Source organism: Lygodium microphyllum, chromosome 10, assembly GCF_053477565.2.
Source record: "Lygodium microphyllum isolate KBCC chromosome 10, Lygodium_microphyllum_v1.1.10, whole genome shotgun sequence".
Lineage (NCBI taxonomy): Eukaryota > Viridiplantae > Streptophyta > Polypodiopsida > Schizaeales > Lygodiaceae > Lygodium > Lygodium microphyllum.
In genome coordinates this window covers 52,174,850-52,197,171 of record NC_141144.1, presented here as the reverse complement: position 1 = coordinate 52,197,171, position 22,322 = coordinate 52,174,850, and the positions used below count along the sequence as shown (strand labels likewise).

The 22,322-nt window shown below is 39.8% G+C and overlaps 1 protein-coding gene across 1 annotated transcript; it reads left to right on the top strand.

Annotated features, from left to right (window-relative positions):
* The first annotated feature begins 288 nt into the window (after positions 1-288).
* On the top strand, positions 289-1,047 carry LOC148029995 (putative pentatricopeptide repeat-containing protein At1g68930). The gene has a single exon (XM_087687346.1). The coding sequence runs from the start codon at positions 289-291 to the stop codon at positions 1,045-1,047; it is 759 nt and encodes a 252-aa protein (XP_087543472.1).
* Positions 1,048-22,322: the final 21,275 nt, after the last annotated feature.

Sequence of the window (22,322 nt, the reverse complement as noted above, 5' to 3'; positions counted from 1 at the left end):
AATTGATCTGTTTGTGGATCTTGATGATAACGATAATGGGTAGTTGGCCCATCCGGAGGATGCGCAGGATTAGAGGGGGTGGATGTCGTATTGCTGCGCATCCGAGATGTGGAATCCACCAAAAAGGTTATGCTGAACATGGACCATTTGTCAAGGCACTTGCTTCTTATCATCACATATAATTAGAGGGCGTCTGTCCAGATGTTGTCAGCCATTTGACATGGGTTTCAACTATATTAGAGTTAGCGGATGAGATTTTTACATATGGAATAAGTGGATCTTTTTGGTATGCCACTAGCTCAGCCGTACAAATACTTCTTTTTGGTATCATTGCAATGGAAATTAAGCGAAGGGCACCAAAGGTTCACACTGTTTTGGAACTTGTTCGACGTCGCTGAGGTCTGCAGGCTGGGGTTATTAGAGAATCATGATATTATGCTAGGCACTGCATTGGTGGACATGTATGGCAAGTGTGGTGCACTTACCAAAGCGCAAGAAACGTTTGATGGGCTTCCATTACATGATATTGTCTCTTGGGCCGCATTCATGGTAGGATATGCTCGGCTTGGTAAGGCTGAAAGGGTTTTCAACTTATTCAACAAAATGAGAGGAGAATGTATTGAGCCAGATGGTGTCAACTTCAGTATTTTGCTTACTGCTTGCAGTCATGCAGGTCTAGTGGAGGAGGGGCAAATATATTATGATGTTATGCGCATTGTCTACTGCATTATCTCGAGTTCAGATCATAGTTACCTGGTTGATCTTTTCAGTCGTGCAGGTCACTTTGACAAGGCAATAAGTGTCATTGAGAATGTTCCAGACTCCGATTTGGCCTTGTTGGGTGCTTATCGAAAATGGGTAAATGTGGAGCTTGTGAAATGGGCCTTTGAGCATGTGTTACAATTGGATGATAAATGTGCTGCAGCATATGTCTGCATGACTAATTTGTTTCTAGCTGCTGGCAACCCGAGCCACACAACTCCTAAAGATCGGGATTCCATTCGGGACAATCCCTCTCAAACTACAAAAGCATCGGTGCAGAGTTGAATAGCAGCAATACCAGATAGAGCTGCAGCAGCAGTTTTTGACATGCATCACCCAATGGCTAAAAGAAAAGCCAGCCGCTTTATTAGTCGGAAGGGGGAAGAAAAAGCAGAAAATGGAAATTGGGGAAAAGCCTTCGCCATGCTAGAAAAAGAGGGTGGATATTCTGGAGCAGAGGATCGAATGCTAAAAGAAAGAAAAGAAGGCTGTAGTTCTGGGAAGAGGAGGTCATCAACTGGAGGGGGAAGGCTGTCCAGCTTCGAATTAGCGCCATGGACGTCTGCTTGCTGACCCGAAACCGTGGGAATGCCTATGTCTTCATCTCACGTCCCCATACCAGTCATCAGTGCTTTGCAGGGGAGCTACGCAGAAGAGCCTCAGAGGCCGGGCAATACCTTTGCTTCTAACAATTTCTTCCTGTCCCTCGAAGGAGGTCGTCGAATCAAGCATGAAGCAAAGAACAGATGGCTCATATTTTTGCTTCCCTCCTTTGGGTGTTCATAAAAGAATAGAACTTTGGGAAAAGAAGGTTGGATTGAAGGAATGCTTTGCTAGAAATGTGGCCACAGATTGAGGCCCAGCAAAGAAGTATTAACAGCGGAACAATAGGATTCAGGAACAGGAGCATCATATTGCCTGATTGTAAAAAATTAGTAAGAGAAAGGTCTTTGCAGGAGCAGAATATGCTAAGAGAGGAGCACTAAAGGTTAACAGAAAGCCCACAATATGCAGATTCTTCTGTGGCTAATGCTATACTATAAAGATTAGAGCTTTGTGCAACTACTTTAGCTCAGGTGGACAAGCTATGGGAGAGGAATGTAATGCTGGAGCATACTCTGGTCTTCCCAAACAGCACTTTCAATATGTAAAACTTGTTAAACCAAGCCTGAATTAAAACGGATGATCTAGAGCCAGTGGACTGAACAGATTGGAATTCATCTTGAATTTTGTAAACATCTTGACAGTAATACAATTGTTACTTCGCTTTTGCTTATTCACATGCTTGATCTTCTATCTTGAAAATAATCAAGGACTTCTGAAGTCGCGACATTGCTTTCGAAACCCTTCGACAGCGGGGTTTTCATGTATTTTTCTTATAAAAAAAGGTAAAAATAGACTTTAACATGAAGACATAGATGAACTGAGGCTTATCCCTCATGCTACAATCATGTCGTACTTTCATGGACATAAAACATATTTTTCCTTAATTATCTAGCGCAAAAAACTAAAATTTCCATTTTCCACTTATTTTTTTTAATTATTTAGATAAAATTTTTTATATTTTATATTTATGGTTTGGGATTGATCAAAATTATTGAATATTTATTTTATATTAATTTTTAATCAATATGAACCCCAAAATCAAAACAAAATTTCCAAAATTTATCATATTCATAAAAATCACATAATTTTGAGTTTGGATGTAAATTATTAAACAACCAAATTTTATGGTTTTCTTCAAGATTCTTGATAAAGTTTAGAATTTTCAATGAAGAGATTCCATTTACAAACAATTTCATCAAGCATTTTTCATAAAATGAATAAAATGAGTGCTTAAGCATAGAAACCCTGCTTTGAAGGCATGTATTTAATGGTTGGGAGGCCGCTGACACTTCTTTGACGCTCTCTCCAACTCCAATCGAGGATCTCCTTGGATCCGATATCATTATTTCATCAACATCTCGCATCCACCTCCTCTTTATTGCATAGATCCATATGTGTGAACATTCCTCAAGAGGAGAGAGGAGGGAGGAGAGACAAAGAGTCGAATTCTAGCTTTCTATCCAGTAGTCATTTCTCTGTTGCTAATTGGCATCGGAGAGTGAAGAATTGTTGAAGAACATTATCAAAATCGGATCTATGGCTTACATCTTGTGACCTCCATTGTCATCTCTCGCCAAAATCATTACTCCCCCCCACAAATCATGATTTTTTAATTGGGGGTCCATTGGCCCCTCAAAAGGCATGCCCAAAATTTTTAAATCTTGGCCATTCTTCCCTTTGGCACTGCCCGACTTTGCATCTCAACCGTCGGACGTCCAAATTGAGTGATTTTCGAAAAATCTTGCATGATCGACTTGACATCCCGAACGGTCAAGAAGCTACATCTCTTCAATCCCGCGATCAAAAAAATTATAAAAAATCCACAACATTACAATGGTCAAAGCTTTATTTCCGTCTCCCTTTATCTCTAAAATTTTTAGATCTTTAGGTTTCATTTTTTTCGGCTTTGAATTTCCGTCTAAAATTTGCACATCTTTGCTCCTAATCCACACTTTACAGGACTTTAAAAATTGCTCTCATTAGCAACCACGGGATAGGGTGACTCAGCCCATCGAATCCCACATATCGATCTGCGTAAACAACAACCAAAGAAAGTATCAAGCTGCAACAAAAAATATACTCAACAAAGCATAACAACAGCTCTCATCATACCCCCTGACAAAATCAAGGCATGAAAATCCACAAGGGATATGCCCAACATAATCTAACAAAAATCTAGAGTGAGTCGCTAACCAAGTGCTCTAATAGGGATGGGCTAAAAAACCCATCAAAGAGGCCATCCTAATGGTGGTATGAACTACTTGCCTAACTTAGGACAACTAGACCAGGACCTCCTACTAGGCGAGGACTCCCATAGCTTGGCCATCATATTATTTTTGTACCACATTTCCTTCCAAGGTTTCATAATCGCGCATGTAAAAAGGAGGGAGCTGACTGTAGAGTGACCCAAGGAGAACAGGGCATCGGCCTCAAGTCCTGACTCGGTACCCAAGAACCTACCAAGTTCTCATGAGGTGAAACTTAATCATTTTCTATTTCGCTCACTTTTATTTTTGCTCCAACCTTCCTTAGTTCTTTATTTTGGCTTGTTGCTATTCCTAGGAAGATAAGGCATCGGCCCCAGGTTGACTTGTCACCAGGAACCTGCCAGGCCTTTGCAAGGCGATAATCAACTTCTTGTAGGATTTTTCTTCCTTTTTCTTTTCCTTTTCTTATGGCGGGGTTAGAATCCCTTTTTACACATCTCTGTACTTTTTTATCTTTAGATATATTCAGAACTTACTTTTTCATTTCTTTAATATTTTGGCAAGCTTCTCTAACTGACTCACACTAGCAGGGACTCCTAAGACAACTATCTAGCAAGCAAGAAGGACAGGGAAACAAGGATTACCCTCTAACACAGGTCTTTATTGTCTAACAATGTCATAACAAGAGGTAGACAACTACTCAAATCTTCCCAAATATATGTAACCAAACCCTAGGACTTCGTGCCTTGATAGCTGATCCCCACAAAAGAAAATAACCCCCACATACACATATAACACTATTAGATGAAGGGAAAAGCTCAGAAAGGGGACGATACCATCTAGAATGGCCACAAGAAGCTCCATTGCAAGCAGAGACTTCTTTCAGGTACTTTGTGCAACCTGTGTGATGCAACCACTAAAATAGAGAACCATTAAATGTACCTGCACTAAACAAACATATAGCCCTCTTGGCCTAAAGAGATATAACATTTTACAATCAACAGAATGGCCCCTCTTGGCCTAATGAAATAAACCATTAGAACCCAACTGAAATGGCCCTCTTAGCCTTATGAAGTACAACATTTTCCTACCATTTAGCACAGCATGCTGTGGAGACAATCCCTTGGTCCTAATGTTACTCTACTAAAGCACAAAACTAACCAAGGATAAGGCCTCTTAGACCCTACACTAAGTGCATCAGGTTATTGGCTAACCCCCCTGTGTAAATAGCAAGGGGTGTTTGACGAATATGATGATACACAAGCCTATGCGACCATGACAGAGTAGGAAGGTGCTCACTTGCTACTTGACTCATAAACCAAACTAACCATTGGCAGCCGAAATATGAGGTGCCAATAAGAAGACCCCAAATTAGTCCAGGGATAATGCTAGGAGGTGTTGACATATTTGCAATCACACCTAATGTAGCATCTTTGTACGAGGCCATTAAGGTTGAAGACATGCAGGCTGCAGGAATCCCATATGCATAGAGAGGGAAAATTGCTACCCATCCAACAACTATAAAGCATTATACTTAACTAACACATTTTCATATATGAGGAATGCAATATCATGATGCTTTACCATTTTAGTGTCTTTGCCATTGTAAATCTTATACACAAGATTGTGTTTATGAGTCCAAGTTTCAAACTTGGAACCTAATTCACTTGTGTAACAGGTCAAGTCTTGTCTATGTCATCATGAGCTTAATCTTCCTCTTTGATCCACCATAGCTATTGCCAAGCTCTAGATCTCGCATCTTTTAACATAGTATTAGAGCTCAATTGAGAATGGCACTACCTCTTCGATTCTCTTCTCACCTCTGATCATCTCTATTCAGGTCACATCCAGCTCAAGCCTTCATTTTCAACTCCATCTTCATCTTGACCTTGAGTCTGCCATAGCCAAACAACACATGCCTCTATTGGAGCTTCTTGATCTCCTCATCTAGGCCATAACTCTTGAAGCTTTCTTCTAGAGATATCTTCCCCAGGTCAAGACATTGCTCCCTGGCCCATCAAAGCTTGACATTACTCATTGTAGAGCCCGACATTACGTGAATTCCAGCTCATTGTTCGATTTTGCACCGCCTATAGTTTGTACATCCCAACTCCTTATGTAGAGTGCAATCTAATTCGTGACCATAGGGATTTGGAAGCCCATGAGACAAGCTTTATTCCCATATAAAAAGTTTTAAAAATGATCAAGTATCTAGCTCACATTGAACTTAAAACCAAGGCTTCCCAGAAACCCTAACTGCAGACTCCATAGCCAGTGAAACTCAAGCTTCAATTTTCTTCATTTTCTCACTCCTCTTAGTAGAGTGAATTTACTGCCACTCTGATTTAAAGATTCCAACAAGGATTTCTCAAGGAGGGAAATTTGTGAAGTCTTTGGAAGATTTGGAGACGACATCAACACCAAGTTCTTCATTGCTACAGTCTCAAGCTCATTCTCCACTACATTCTCTTAGCTTAATCTTTGCCACTCCAAGATTTGCTGCAACACTCAAGCCTCTAACCATTCAGATCTAAAGGTTTAGCAAGCTCAACTTCAAGAGAACATTTGGATTTGGAAGGATAGAAGCACTCAAGTTCAACAAGAGTGCAAGCAACAATCATCATAGTATCTCTTGATACTACATACAAAGTGTGCCTTCACACTACTGTCTTGTGTCCTTCGACACACTCAAGATAAGCTCATTGTTGGTTACTCTCAGCCTTTTTAAGCTGATCCTCACTAATGAGAGTATGAAGCATGAAGAATTATAAATGGATATCTTGTTTGAAGAGTAACATTACTCTTGTTGCTGATTTCAAGCACATAGAAGATGTGCTTGTCTTACTTGCAGGGAATGATGGAGTTGTGAGCATTCAAGTGCTATTGCTATTTGAAGAAATGCCTCCTACCTTGAAGAAAGTACAAGAGTTTGAAGTCATTTCTGCTGCCTCAAATATGATACCTTTGCTTGAGGGGAACATGGACATAAATATTGATGCAGCTCTTGCAAGCAAAGTCAATAAAGAAGAAGACCAGGAGAACCTAGAAGAAGAGGACAAAAAGATCAAAGCGATGGGCATTAAAGCTACAAGCAAAGTGAAGAACAAGTACAAGATCAAAAAGAGCAAGCTAGACTACATCGACAAGAAGACCTGTGATGAATTGAATAACTATATCAAAACAAATGCTAAAAACTATAAGGGCCTGCCAGTCCTTGACCCAATTTTTACTAGAATTTTTTAGCCTTGTAATGCCTAGCTCTAATGCTTCTAACATAAGCTTGTAAACTCCTTATGTAGCCTTGTACTATAGCTATTGTGCACTTTATGAGGCCCCTGTTACAGCCTCTAGATGTCCATCATGTTTGTGGTACCTATACTTAGCCTTTTTCTGCGACAACCTCTGGTGTTTTTTTCACCATGTTTTTGGTGTGCCCACACTTTGCTGGTGTTGCTCTCACTAAAGCCTCTACACACTTTGTAGTTTCTAGTTGTGATTGAGGAGGGGTGTTTAGATATTTGCAATCACACCTAACACAGCCTCTTTGTATGAGGCAGTTTAGGCTAAGGGGCTGAAGACATGCAAGCTGAAGGAATTCCATATTCATAGAGAGGGAAATCTACTACCCATCTAGCAACTATAAAGCATTGTACTTGACTACCACTTTTTCATATATGATGAATGCAATATCATGATGCTTTACCATTTTAGTTAGTGTCTTGGTCAGTGTCAATCTTATACACAAGATTGTGTTTATGAGTCCAAGTCTCAATCTTGGAGCCTAATTCACTTGTGTAATAGGTCAAGTCTTGTCTATGTCATCATGAGCTTAATCTTCCTCTTCGATCCACCACAGCTACTGCCATTCTCTAGATCCCACATTTTTTAATAGCAGGTAATTGTAAGGACTCCCGTAGACCACAATTGAAGAAGACATCTTCCACAAAAGCATAGTTAGCCAGGGAATCTGCAAAACGATTCCATTGGCGAGGAACTAATTGAAAAGTCACCATCTCAAATATATAAAACATATCCAAGGCTGCACGATGGTACATCTCTAAGATGGGATCTTGCACACTGTAAGTCCTATTTAGCTGATTGATTACTAACTATGAATCACCTTTAACCAATAATCGGTAGATACCACCACATCGGGCTACATTCAGCCCCATGATGAAGGCCTTATATTCTACCATAATATTAGTAAAAGAGGGCCCTAAATAGACTCCCATCTTAATGACAACCCTACATCAGGGATCTTTAATGACCACACCAATATTTGCATGTTTAGCAGGCCCTCTAAAAGATTCGTCAAAATATAGAGTATAAACCTAGGCTTCATAGGCCATACCATAATAATAAGCTCACTCGTACTTATGATAATCAAAATCAAGCTGAGAGAGGGGATGTGTACCACGAATATTTGCATGTTTAGCAGGTCCTCTGGAAGCTCTATCAAAATATAGAGTATAAACCTAGGCTTCATAGGCTACGCCATAATAATAAGCTCACTCATACTTATGATAATCAAAATCAAGTTGAGAGAGGGGATGTATAACATGCACAATCCCTCCTTCCTCGCTGAACTCGATAGGAATGCTTGTTAGAATTCCTTGAGAATGGTGGCAGTAGACCTTAATTTCCCACGTAAAGGATCCATCTTGCCACTTAGACACTGGATACCCTTTGCTCCACTAGATCACTTGACCTTGGTAGTAACGTTGCTCAAGATACAAATGCTCCAAATATGGAATGATGCGTCCCATCTGCTTGTCTTGGTACCTGTTGTACGTTAAAACTAAATCCTAAAGGACCTACATAGGCACCAAGCCCAATGTTAGCCCTTACACATTGTAAGGCTTTAGCTTATTAAAGTTAACTTTAGTCTTAAACTCTACCCCCTGCAAATCTACTAGAAGGGCCGTAGAGCCATTTTTCCCTAAGCATACAATCTTGTATGGTCCATCCCATTTGGGTTCAAATTTTCTTGGAAAGAGCTCCCTTCGAGCATCATAATACAACACTAATTGACATTTTAAAAAGTTGTACTACTTAGCCCAAAGATCATGAAGGGCTTTCATTCTCCTCTTTCCTACTTCATGATGTAGTAAAGCCTACAACAGAATCTCATCAAGATGTGTCAGATAAGTATACCGTTCTTGTAACGCATCTTTCTCTCCCAACGAATGTTTGAGGGCAAAACACACAGTGGGAAGCTCTATTTCTAGTGGAAAAACACACTCCTCCCCATACACTAGCTTGAGCGGGGTGTATAGCCGCATACTAGAAGGAATGGAAGTTGTATTGATTTTCAATAGACCTTCAATATCACTTCCCTCAGCCAGGATTTCCTTCGAATCCTTGAAATCCACAAGACATTCCACAATACCCCGTAGCTTTAGCGGCTTTTCCTTAATCTCATATTTAAACTCCTATAAAGTGATTAACCACTTTGTTAAATGGTCAGGCGGCTGCAACTTGTTTAGAAACAATCTGAGTCCTTTTGCCTTTGTAAAGAATATTACCTTTTCTTAGAGAATATAAATTTCTTTGTCACAAATACCATTCCAAGGAACAATTTTTCCATGTACATATAGTTAACTTCAAATATCCCTAATTTCCTACTAGCAAAGGCAATTGGATGATACCATTTATCCTCCCAAATTTGAGCTAAATAGCAGCTGATACTATGCATTGTGGCTGTTGAAAATATATAGAAAACTTTACCTCTTCTAGGTGCTTTTAGGATTGGCGCTTTTGCTAATTCTTGCTTCACATCCTTAAAGGATACTTGATAGGCTTCATTCCACTCAAACAAACAATTAAAAGATAGGAGATTCATACATTTCCTTAAGACAACCCAAAGGTTGCAAAACTATCTACAACACTCAAAACATTTCCTTAGAATAATCAATTTTTACTCCCTTGTGGTGGCTAACCCCAAATCATCAATAAAGACTTTTAACTCCTCTAGGGAGATATTACCAAAGGTCTTAATAGCTATTCGTTGCCAAGACCCATGCACATTGCATAGACGAAAGGCCATCACATGATACACAAAGGTACTGAAGATAGTAACAAATGTCAATTTTAATTTGTCTTCCTTCGCAATAGCCATATGGTTATATCTAGCAAAGCAATCCATAAAATAGATTTCCCTACCTGCTAATTGATCCAAAATCTGATCAATCAATGGCAACATGTAATAATCCTTAACCGTTGGCTTATTAAGTTCTCTGAAATCTACACAAAGCCGAATCTGATTGTTTTTCTTCTTCTTGATAACACAACTGGTGAACACCATTTCATGTGTTAAACTAAAAATAGCAGACCAGCCTTTTGTAGCTTTGTCAATTCTTTGAATAGCCCGTCCGTTAATTCGAAAGGCATACACCTTACTTTCTATCACTCACACAGGGCAGCTACCTTGCTTCAAAGGAATGATATGAACAACTAGGCTTGGAGAAATGCCTCTTAGCTCATAATAGCTCCAATAAAAAATATTGCAAAATTCTTGAATCAAGGACACATAGTCCTTCCTTTCTTTCAAACTGAGCATGGATCCTAATTTAATTGGCCGTGAATCATTCATCGTGCCAAGGTCAAGCTAAATTACATCTGCATCCCTTATCCTCTCCTGAGCCTCTATTGGCTCATTCAAAGTCACTTGGTAGATATCTTCTGAAGTGGACTCCTCATTGGATTAGTCACTTGATGACATTTCACTAGCAAATGGAGCATCTAGCGTATCAAACTTTGATGAAGATAAAGGAACTCTCTCACTTTGAGGAGATTCAAGGTAAGCATCTACTACTACACATTTAGCACCTAGACCAAAGATCAATTGACCAACGAGTATATCAACCTAATAGTCTACTTGTAAGATCCATGGCCTACCTAGAAATACTTGATAGGTAGGTCACCCTGCAAACCTAATGGCTCTAAAGTTCAGAATGCATTCTACATTGGCAACAGTCACATGGACTTCAATAATGCAACCTTTGGGTTGTCTTAAACTATCATCATCCATTTGGAGGATCGTGGAGGCATCTTTTTTAATTTCTAATCCTAGTCTCTCCATCAATTCCGAACTCATAATGTTGACAGAGAATCCTGCATCCACAATAGCATGGTCCACTAATATTCCATCAACATATATTGGTATGCTTGGACAATGCTTTTTAGCACGGTCAAACCAATCATCTCCTACTCGTGCTATTCCCAAGGGCTCAATGATATATGCAATGAGTAGAATCTTGTTAAATTCCTTGCACACTCTTGGAAACAACTTAATCAATTGTAGAAGATTTACATCTAGCTTAACTTCACAAAGAAAACTCGCTAAATCAAATTCATGATAGCTAGAAAGAGCTCACTTTTCTTCCTAGACCATACTCTCCTTTGGTCTTTGAGCTAGCTTTGGTTCTTCTTTCTTGGCTTTTACCTTCTTCTTTGGTGACTCCTTATCCTTCTTTGGGTCAGCTTTACCATCTACGACCTTGAGAGGTCAGCCTTCCATACTTCGTTACCCTTTTGACCTCCTGTAATAACTTGTAGATTATAAGCTTCATTGCCATTGACACAAACAGCTTCTATAAGGCTAACTCTACTGCCACTAGGTAGCTCCTCTACCATAGCTTTCCCTCTTCGTAATACTTGTTTCAATCCTTCATCTTGCTCTAGATTATTCCCTTGTGTATGATGATTAATTGGATGTGGTTGCGTACTTCCTTGCTGGAGAGAGTTAATCTTATTCCAATAGGTACTAGCTAAATGGCTAGACTTCCCAAATATGTCACATTTAACATTTGGATAATTCCTAGGGAAATGTTGACCATTTACAACTGAATCTTCAAGGACCACCCTCTTTAGGACATCATCTCCCTATCAAATTATGTTTCTTCTTAAGGAAATTAACATCAATGTCAATTTGTCTATATTATTTTATAATCATATCAGTATAGTGCTTCATCATATCCTTAACTTTGCCCAGGACATTCGAGGCACTTGACTTATAACCACAATCGTCTACCTATCATTCTATTAGGCTAACCACTTGATTAGGGATTGGCTGTTGATTCCTTGGAACAACAGTAGGATTTATTGTTGGGCTTCCAATAGTCAGTGGAGCCATTTGACTCGTCATAGGCATGGTTAGACTAAGAGGAGCTCGCAATATGAGCACATTTGAAATTATGCTTCCTCTCCCATTAGGAGGACTCATAGGTATCCCTTGACCTCTATTCATCAACGCTAAAGTATTTCCAAACCCTAAACTCGAATTCCAGTTTGACCTAGAGGCATAAGCTGCTTGTAATCATGATTCTACCTTTTCTACTCGTGTAATAGCCATATCAATGTCAACAAGAGAAACACCACTCAATTACACCTGAATGTTAAAGTCTAGCCCATATAGAAAATACTCCAACTGAGCGCAGTAGTTGGAATAGGAATATAGGTTTGCAACTTCCAAAATACCTCCTTTAGTTTCTTTGTATACCCGCAGACATTCTCGTGAGGTTCTTGACATGCAACATTTAGGACACGTAGCCAATATACTGGCCTCCCCTTTCAGGGGCAAAATCTATTCAAAAGGCTGTAAAGAATAAGTCGATCGTGGTTATGGTTCCCGCCTCTAAGCTGTGATACCATACTACAGCTCATCCTTTCAGAGTCATGTTGAAGAACATCAAGTGTCCTTCATCTTGTATTCGATAGTTGAACATTAACTTTTGGAATTCATTGACGTGAATTTATGCATCTTCCTTTACTAACCCATTAAAACTAGGTAGAGGAAACCCCAAGGCTGGAAAATCCGTCGTTCTAGCAAGAATCGCAATAGGTTGCGCCACCATGGTAACAATCGAATTCACTAAAGGAGATTGAATAATCGAAACTATTGCTCCACTCAAACTGGATGGATTGATTGAAAGGGAAAAAGTACTAGTCTAAAAGCTTCCTCCCCCTAACAAACTATGTATAGAGCTAGGGTTACCAAGACCCTACCCTTGTAAGGATATTGGGCCACCCCTTTGCGGAGAGTATTTTCTATTTATTTTGGCCCACCATCTAGCCAGTTTAGCTCTTTCTTGCTACTACTGAAGCTCGGCTTGATGGTCTTGTAAGTCTATCTCACAAATTTTTGGCATACACTAATGAATTGGTCCCAATTGATCAAGATTCCGAAATCACCACTTATTAGTGGCTCTCAAAAAATGCACCACCTATCAAGACCTACCCGACCTGGCTCTAAGCAATAGCAAGGCCTCTCTATACTCAAGAAACGATACCCCCTCAGCCTCGCAGCAGCCAGGAGCGTATAAGGGACACACTGCCCACCACGGGGGGTTCACTCATAGCAAAGAAGGCATGTAACCTGCGTGCAAGGACTACTAAAAGAACCCCTATTTATGAAGCTTGTAAGACTAATATATCGCCCTATTTAAGCTTATAAGATATATACATGTATGACTTTCTATGTATCCCCTTTCTTAAATATAAGTCTTCATAGAACATATACTAACTTTCTTTTTAAAAGTTAGAATTATCCTAAGCAAATAAAAGTACCAAAATGGTCATATCACAAAGTGATTTTTGTAGTGGCACTTGGATACCATCGAAGTATGTGTCACAGTGTTTTTGAGTGCCCATGCCCCCTTACCACATGAGGAGAGAGAGTAGGGAAATTGAACCCCTTTATACTTAAAGTGACTACACCAAGTGGATACCAAGCTCTCTTTGGAAGAAGGGAAGTTGAATCTTTGTACCAAAACCATGGGAGAGTGCCAACTCCCGCCCTCCCACACTATGATTAATTCAATAACCCTACTATGTGAGGGTTTAGGGTTTTAACCTTACTTGTCAAGGTCTCTTGTATGCCATGGAGAAACCAATCTATCGAGAGAGGTGATCAAATGTATCCCCCACTTCTTTTTTCCCTCTATCCCCTCCTTACATTTAAGTTCAATATAGGAAATTAAGAGGGGTCTACCTCTAATGTATACGCTTAAGTGTCTCCTTCCAAAAACCCCCCTCCCTTACACTCATGTGATACCATATAACATCTATAGTGAATCCCCTAGGACACTGCCCTAACAACTACCATAAATCTTGCATTTGTTTTGAGTTGTAATCCAATGATTAATCTCCACACTTCTTAGAGGGAGTCCCTACACATAGATTGATATAAATACCTCGTAATCACAAATAGAAGGAGGCATCCCTTTGGCTAAATGCCATGGTCCCCATTGCGACTCTCCTACACTGGGGAGATTGACCCCTCGATGCACCGCTAACACAAATAACACAGACGTAACAAGATCCACTCTTATTTTGGAAGAACAATCCAAGAGAAAATATATTTTTCACTTGACAATTTCTCAAGAAACCCAAACTCCTAATTCTACAGCTTAGGTATCTCTCACAACTTAGCATGGGTCTTATGTATAAGAAACCAATTGTGCAATTCATCCAAGAGTTACCATGTGATATGCACAAGGCAATTGTGAATGCCATCATGCTCAAACAATTTATGATTTTTAAATTAGGGTTGTGTAGTGCAACAAACATTTCTTTTAATGATTTCAGCCTATACTTCATGCTTCGTTGCTAAGGGTCAATCCCGGGCCTTCTCGTGCAGCTTAACCCCTTTTAACTCAATTTATAAACATCTTATATGGTATGCACAAATAAATAGATTAAATTTTCATATGTTATCATCAACTAATCAGCATCAAAACCCCTCTTCCCCCCTATAGTTTAGGCTGTGTATCATTGATAGGTATAAAGAGCACTTTTTTCATGTGTTTTTCTTGTAAAAAGCAATAAAAACGGACTTTAATATGAAAGAAATAGCTAAACTGAGGCTTATCCCTCATGCTACATTCATGTTGTAGATACAAAAACATAAAGCATATTTTTCCTTAATTTTATAGAGCAAAAAACTAAAATTTTTCATTTTTCACTATTTTTCTTTAATTATTTAGATAAAAATTTTGATATTTTTGATTTATGGGTTAGGATTCATCACAATTACTGAATATTAATTTTATATTCATTTACAATCCATATGAATTGCAAAATCAAAACAAAACCCCCAAATTTTATCATTTTCATAAAAACATCCAAATTTTTTTGTTTTCTCCAAGATTTCTGATAAAGTTCGGCATTTTCAATCACAAGAATCCTTTTACAAACAATTTCATCAAGCATATTTCATAAAACGAATAAAATGAGTGCTTATGCATAGAAACCCTATTTTAGAGGTGCGTATTAATGGTTGGGAGGCCTTGATGCTTATTTTCTGCCGTTAACACTCTCTCCAACTCTAATCTATGGTCTCTTCCAGTCCAGTACCATTATTCCATCAGCATCTTGCATCCACATTCCCTTTCTCGCATAGATCCATACCTGTGAACAACCCTCCAGAGGAGAGAGGAGGGAGGAGAGAACACCATGTTGGGGAATATGGGAATTTCCCATAAGTTTCGGACACATGGTCAAATATTTGGATTTTTCATAACTTGAATACTATAACTCCAAATGGAGCACTCTATAGCTCAATAGATTCCATTTTTCAAGTGCTTTCCAATGATAGGTCACATCATATGGTTTTGAGAAACTTATGGGCATGTTATCTAGGTGTCACCGTTTTAGTATTCAAAAAATGGGAATTGGGAGATTCCCAAACTCACTAATATTGTGTTAGAGAGAAAGAGTAGAATTCCAACTTTCTGATCAGGCAACCATTTCTCTGTTGGTAAGTGGCATTGGAGAGCAAATAGTTGTTGAAGAAGATTGCCAAGATCTGATATATGGCTTACTTGTGACATTCGTGGCCATCTCTCCTCGAAACCGACGCAAGAGGGGGCGACAGCTGCAGCTAGGGGGGGACCATTTCAAAACACCCCCCCCCCCCCCCCCCCCCCCCCCGCCCCCCACACACACACCACAAATTTTTAATTGGGGCCCCATTGGCCCCCAAAAGGCATGATCAAAAGTTTTAAATCTTGGCCATTCTTCCCATTGGCACTGCCCAATTTTGCATCTCGACCATCTGACGTCCAAATTGAGTTCTAAAAAATCATGCCTGACCAAATTGATATCCTGAATGGCTGGGAAGCTCTCTCTCTTCAATCTGGTGGTAAAAAATTTTACTAAAAGTCTGCAATGGCTAAATTTCTGCTTCTGTCAACTTTGAATTCCCACCTAAAATTTGCACATATCCGCTCCTAATCCATAGTTTACAGGTCATTAAAAACTATCTCAAAATAGAATGTCCATAATGGCTAGTCTCGATTTGGGAATTCTATCCTCATTGCAAGCAATGATGCATACTTGCAACATTCACATTGGAGCCTTTCAAACTGTTGGAGTGATGATTCAAGAAATTCCCACATAGAGATAAGGATGACCATGGCAGAAGGACATGTGATCTCAAGATGGTACTCTGTGCCAACTAGGAATGAGGTTGCTACTATTATGTTGACAGGTCAAGGTAATGATGAGAGCTTGCATCATCGCAACATAAACATTTATACAATAAGTGGTGTGTGTGTCACTATTTCAAAATTGCATCGAAGCTGCATGCCATTATTGTATGTTCTTCTATTTCCTAATGGAGAAGATAGATGGCACTTTAAAATCCCCTACTCCATATAGGGTGATAGTTTGCTCCAAGATAACGTGCCAAGTAAAGAGTATGTTACACAAATGAAGTACTATGCATATCGTCTATAGGTACAAGATGACACCATTGCATGCATGTTGAGATGTGGAAGGCTATTATAACCATTTATTGTGGATGCATATTGAGCAATGCAGATTAATGTGGTGTCATCTTAATTAATCCACTTTGTGTGCTGAGGTTTACCTCAGGATTTGTTGATATGACCTTTGCTATTGATAGGCAAGATGTTGCTCTAGGGAGATCAATTCCATCATCCTTTATAGGAGGTCCTCGACACATGTACCAGCTATATCAAGATGCCATTGCAATATTTGCCTGATCAAGCAATGCAGGATAGGCAAGACTTGACTGCCATATTCTTCTATCAAAAATATAGGGACAATATGGAGACACTTATAAAGAAAAGTTTATTTGGAAAAGTTGTAGTATATGTGAGTGTAATAGTGTTCCAGGAGTGAGGCTTGCTACACTCGCATATGCTATTGATATTATGTGATGCTTTCAAGCAAAAGGAAATTGATCACTATGATAAGATGGTTTGCATAGAGCTTTGAGACTAGTAAAAATTCCTTGAGCTTTTTGAAACCATTTTCGCTTGCAATATGCATGGACTGTGTGGCCATTTGGTCCCAATAATCCATGCATGGTCAATGGAAAATATTCAAGGCATTACCCATGGTCATTTGTAAATTCCAAAATGGAAGATGATCATGGTTACCCAATTTATATGAGAAGAAATGATGGAAGACATGTTTTGATTAGATGTGTCTATCTCGACAACTGTTTGGGTTGTGCCTTATAATCCTTACCTATCTACAAAATATAGAGCATATATTAATGTGGAGTTCTGTTCTACAATTTTTGCTGTAAAATACCTTTAGAAGTATGTCTACAAAGGCCATGATTGTGCAACTATAAGGTTTTGCTTTATAGGGAGGAATCCATCAGATGGAGCTAATGGTTCTTCAACAACTACAAATGTTGATGAAATACAAGTGTACATAGATGCTTAGTATGTTTTTGTATCTGAGACATGTTGGAGGATTTTCACGTACTAGTTGCATAATGAGAAGCCAAATGTTATATGTTTGCATCTAAACTTCCCAAGGGAAAATGTTATCACTTTCCATGACAACAACAATATAAGAGATGTTGTTTCTATTGCCAACGTGCAATGAACAACTTTGACTCAGTGGTTTCTTTACAACCAAAATCATATTGAGGCAAAAGTATAGTTGTACTAGGAGTTCCCCCAACATTGGGTTTGAAATGCAACAATTAAATTTAGACAAAGAAAAGAAAAGGGAGATGTTTGTAGTCACATCTATTTTGTTTCTCCTTGTGCGAGAGACCTCTACTACTTAAAAATGCTTCTTAGTCAATGCAAGGGTTGTAAGTCATTTGAGTACCTATGCAAAGTTGTAATGAAAGAAGCTGCGAGGAGAGAAAAGGAGAGCTGAGGAGAGAGAAAGAGAACAAGAAGAAGAAGGAAGAAGACTAGAAGAGGAGAGAAAAGAGGAGAGAAGGGAGAAGGAAGCCATGGAAGCTGGAGATGAAGGTGAAGAGTGTGATCTTGATAATAACTGGTTGCCCTAATCTGGGGCTCTTACACCTTAAATACCTTGGTCAGTGTGACAGAGTGTCTAAACCCTAGTTTGTGTGTATCTTGCTTGTTACAATCCATCCCCACTTGAAAGGTTTTTTCCCTCAAAAAAAAGGAAAAATAGAGGGGAGTGATGGTTGGGCTAAGGGAGGGTTGCAAAGTACTACTCAGATCCCTTTGACAATGAAGAATAGGTGTGGAGAGACTAGGGACAACATGCAGTCCTGAACCAGTCTACTGAAGTAAATTGGTCATAACTTTGGATAGGGTGTACTATATGTCAAAATAGAGATTATGATGAGTACTTTCAACCTATGTAGAATGCACATGCATGTGATCTGAGTAAGTACAAAACTATTCTAAAATAGTGTGCAGTCTATGGGTGGGAAGTGGGATTTGGGGCATGACCGGCTAGTCTTCCAATAGTTGGGATTCACGAAGGTAGGGAAATTCATTGAGGATGGTTGCTGGGCGCTAAGAGGCTTCTTCCAAGGGTAGGCCTTTCCATTTGATGAGGTATTCTTTGATGGATCGGGATCATAAGTGCTTATCTCGCTGCCCAATGATTGCTTCAGGAACATATTGAGTGATGCCCTCTTCATCTATGGGGGGGGAGTTCTTCCACATAGTCCACTGAGGAGTCTACAAAGGGTTTCAGCTGACTGACATGAAACACATTGTAGATTTTCCTCGTAGGGGGGAGTTCTAAGTGGTAGGCCAAGTCGCCAACTCTCTTCAGGATTTAGTATGGGCCACAGAAGCCATGGGCTAGCTTGTTACTGCTACCCTCTTTGAGAGTGGAGTAATGGGACTTAGGCACTTTCAAAAGGGCCAATTCCCCCTCTTGGAATTCCAAATGCCTTCATTTTTCATTAGCATATAGTTTCATGTGTGTTTGGGCCTTCTGAATATTCATTTTGCATTGTTGAAGTAAAGCTTGCATACGATCCAATTTAGCTTGACTCTGAGGATTGATCTTATCAATAAACAAGACTGTAGGAAGGAGAACCTTATACCCATATAAGGCCTCAAAAGGGGAAACTCCAATGCTAGAGTGTGTGGAGTTATTATATGCAAACTCAGCCAAGTGAAGCCAAGTATCCCAAGCGTGCTGTACATCATGGAAAAAGTACCTCAAATATGTCTCAAGCCATTTGTTCACTCTCTCAGTTTGGCCATCAGTCTGAGGGTGGTATGCAGTGGATGGAGCAAGCTTGGTCCCCGTGGAGGTGAAAACTGTCTGACAGAAGTTGCTCATAAAATTTGCATCCTGATCATGTACTATGACTTGTGGTAAGCCATGCAACTTGAATACATTTTCCATAAACTGAGTGGCCACCTGAGAGGCAGTATATTGGACCTTAGTGGGGATAAAGTGGGGAGCTTTGATGAGGCAATCAACTACCACATAGATACTGTTCCACCCTTTCTTAGTCATGGGAAGGCCAATGATAAAGTCCATTGTGATGTGAGTCCATTTCCCTTTAGGGATAGGGAGAGGTTGCAAGAGGCCAGCGGGCCTGAGTGTATTATCCTTGTTCTGTTGGCATGGAACACATTTGGTCACAAAGTCCTTGACGTCCCTCCATAAGCCTTTCCAATGAAAGCTCTTGGAAATCTTGTCATATGTTTTGAAAACACTCAAGTGACCGGGAATGGGGCAAGAATGCATTTCCTCCATGATCTTTTGCGTGAAGGGGGAAGTGTGTGGGATGACAATGTTGCCATGGGACCAAATAAGAGCATGCTTGAGCTGATATTGGGATTTTTCAGCCATAACCCCATGCTGTAATTTTTGAAATATGTGGCTGAAATGATCATCTAACAAGTAAGCCTCTTGGAGCTCTTCAACCCAATCACTGTGCAATTCTGAGATAGATGACACTCTGCATGCCCACATTCGAGAGAGAGAATCAGCCACAATATTATCCTTGCCCTGCGTATGTGAAATGTCAAAGTCATAGTTCTGTAAGGTTGACACCAATCGCCTTTGCTTAGGAGTCAAAGTAGACTGAGTCAGGAATTATTGGAGGACTTGGTGATCGCTTTTCACTTGAAAGCGGCTGCCATACAAATAGTGGTGCCATTTCTTGATGGCATGGAGGATGGCCAACATCTCTTGGTCGTATACATTCATTTGCATCTCCTTCTCATCAAGCTTGCGGCTTTCGAATGCAATCACACCATGCTCTTGCAACAATACTACACTAATACCCCGGCCACAGGCATCACAATGAATGGTAAAGAGCTTAGAGAAGTCAAGGAAAACAAGGATGGGGGCTGAAGTAAGCGCGTCCTTTAACTGTTTGAAGCTATGATCTGCAGTGGCATCCCAAAAGAATGACTCTTTTTCCAAGCGATCAGTCAAAGGTGTTGCAATGGTGGCATAGTGCTTAATGAAGCGTTTGTAGAATGAAGAGAGACCAAGGAAGCCTCGTAAGGAAGTGGTGGTGGAAGGAGTGGCCCAATCATTAACACATTGCACCTTTTTGGGGTCAACCTGTATACCATTTTTGCTCACAATGTGTCCCAAGTACTCCACAAATGTCTGCATGAATATACATTTGCTCTCCTTAGCAAAGAGTCAATGCTCTCTCAAAATGTCAAACACCCTCTGAATGTGTGTCAAGTGCTCCCTAGATGACTTGCTATAAATGAGGATGTCATCAAAGAAGACAAGCACGAATTTGAACATAAAGGGCTGCAGGATTTTGTTTATGAGGCTTTGAAAGGTGCCAGGGGCGTTAGTCAACCCAAAATGCATCACAAGAAAATGGTAAAGGCCACGATGAGTCCTAAAGGCCATTTTGACCTCATCTCCTGCCCACATACGAATCTGATGGTAGCGAGAGCGCAAGTCAATCTTAGTGAAAAAGCATGCCCCTTTTAACTCATCTAGCAAATCATCAATCCGTGGGATGGGGTAGCAGTTCTTCACTGTAATTTTGTTCAAATCTCTATAGTCAATACACATGCGAAAGGAGCCATCTTTCTTTTTGACTAAGAGGACAGGGGATGCATAGGGGGAAGAACTCGATTCAATGAAACCCATCTCCAACAACTCCTTGATTTGCTTCACAACCTCTTCACGCTCACACTTGGAGAGTCTATAGGGGGGTTTGTTCACTGGCTTGGAATGGAGATCTAGGTCAAGTGGGTGGTCCACTTGTCTCTTTGGAGGGAGGGATGTAGGCATATGCAATAAGTCATTGTATTCCTCAAGTAAGGCCTGCAAGGTAGAGTCATGTGATACTATAGAGGGCTGATCAGAAGTGTCCTTATTCAATTGCAAAACAAAGATCTAAGAGCATTTCTTGAACTCCCGTTTGAGTTGCTTTGCTGTAATGAGCTGAAAATCAGCATGATCGCGATCTCCCTCTAGGTGGATAGGCTCTCCATGCATCATAAACTCCATGTAAAGCTGAGAGAAGTCCATAGCAATTTTCCCTAATTGTTTCAGCCAATCACAGCCCAAGACAACATCAATGGGGCCCATATCTAGGGCAATCAGATCAACTCGTGCCACATAATTTTCAGCCAAGCATAAGGGAATTGCAAAACATACATGTGTGTTGATTTCTTCTTCTCCATTTGCTACTTGGACCTTCAAGGGGTGGTGTAATGCCATAGGAATACATTTCAATCGATCAATGGCTGATTTATTGACAAAACTGTGAGTGCTTCCACTATCCACAAGGATAAAAACATACTTCCCATTGATACTGCCTTGAATGCGAAGGGTAATGGGGCTGCAAGAACCTGTCCAAGCATCCAAGGAGATCGACCAAAGGGAAGTGGGAGGTGGATGGGATGTTATTAGAGAGAAAAATGATTTGGATTGAAAGGTCAAGGGGTTGATTCTCAATCCTATGAAAGGCATATATATTATATCTATCCTGGGTTTTATAATTTGTAACATCTCATCACTCATCCACTTTCTAATTGGATGGCTTGGATTTAGAGCAAAGTAGTCTTCTCTAGAAACTCCCTAGTTCACGATTCCAAAAAAATTTACAACCTTGACACACTTGAATGTAATTGATGTTTATATATTATGAAGCTCTCTTATTACAAGGTTACAACTTATTAGGTTCATGCTTAGAATTCTAAATGCTCTTTGCTTGAAAAATTGGATCTTTTTGTTTAATATTGCATTTCTATTCCTATTAATAAGGGATTAGACTTTTAGATTTTTAGGGGAACTTTGGTAAAAAGTTGAAGTTAAAGGATTCAAACCTTTGCTTGTTGGTATCAAAAGCCAATGCCTTACCACTTTGGCGATACTCTCTAGAAAGGTAACCCAAAAAAAAGGTAAGGCCAAAGACAAAAAATTTGAGCTTCCATCACAAATATGGGCTTAGCAAGATTTGAGCCTACAATATTTCCATTATAAGTAGCATGATTTAACCATTCAAACTATAAGCCCATAGTGCACTATCAGTTCAATCACTTTTAA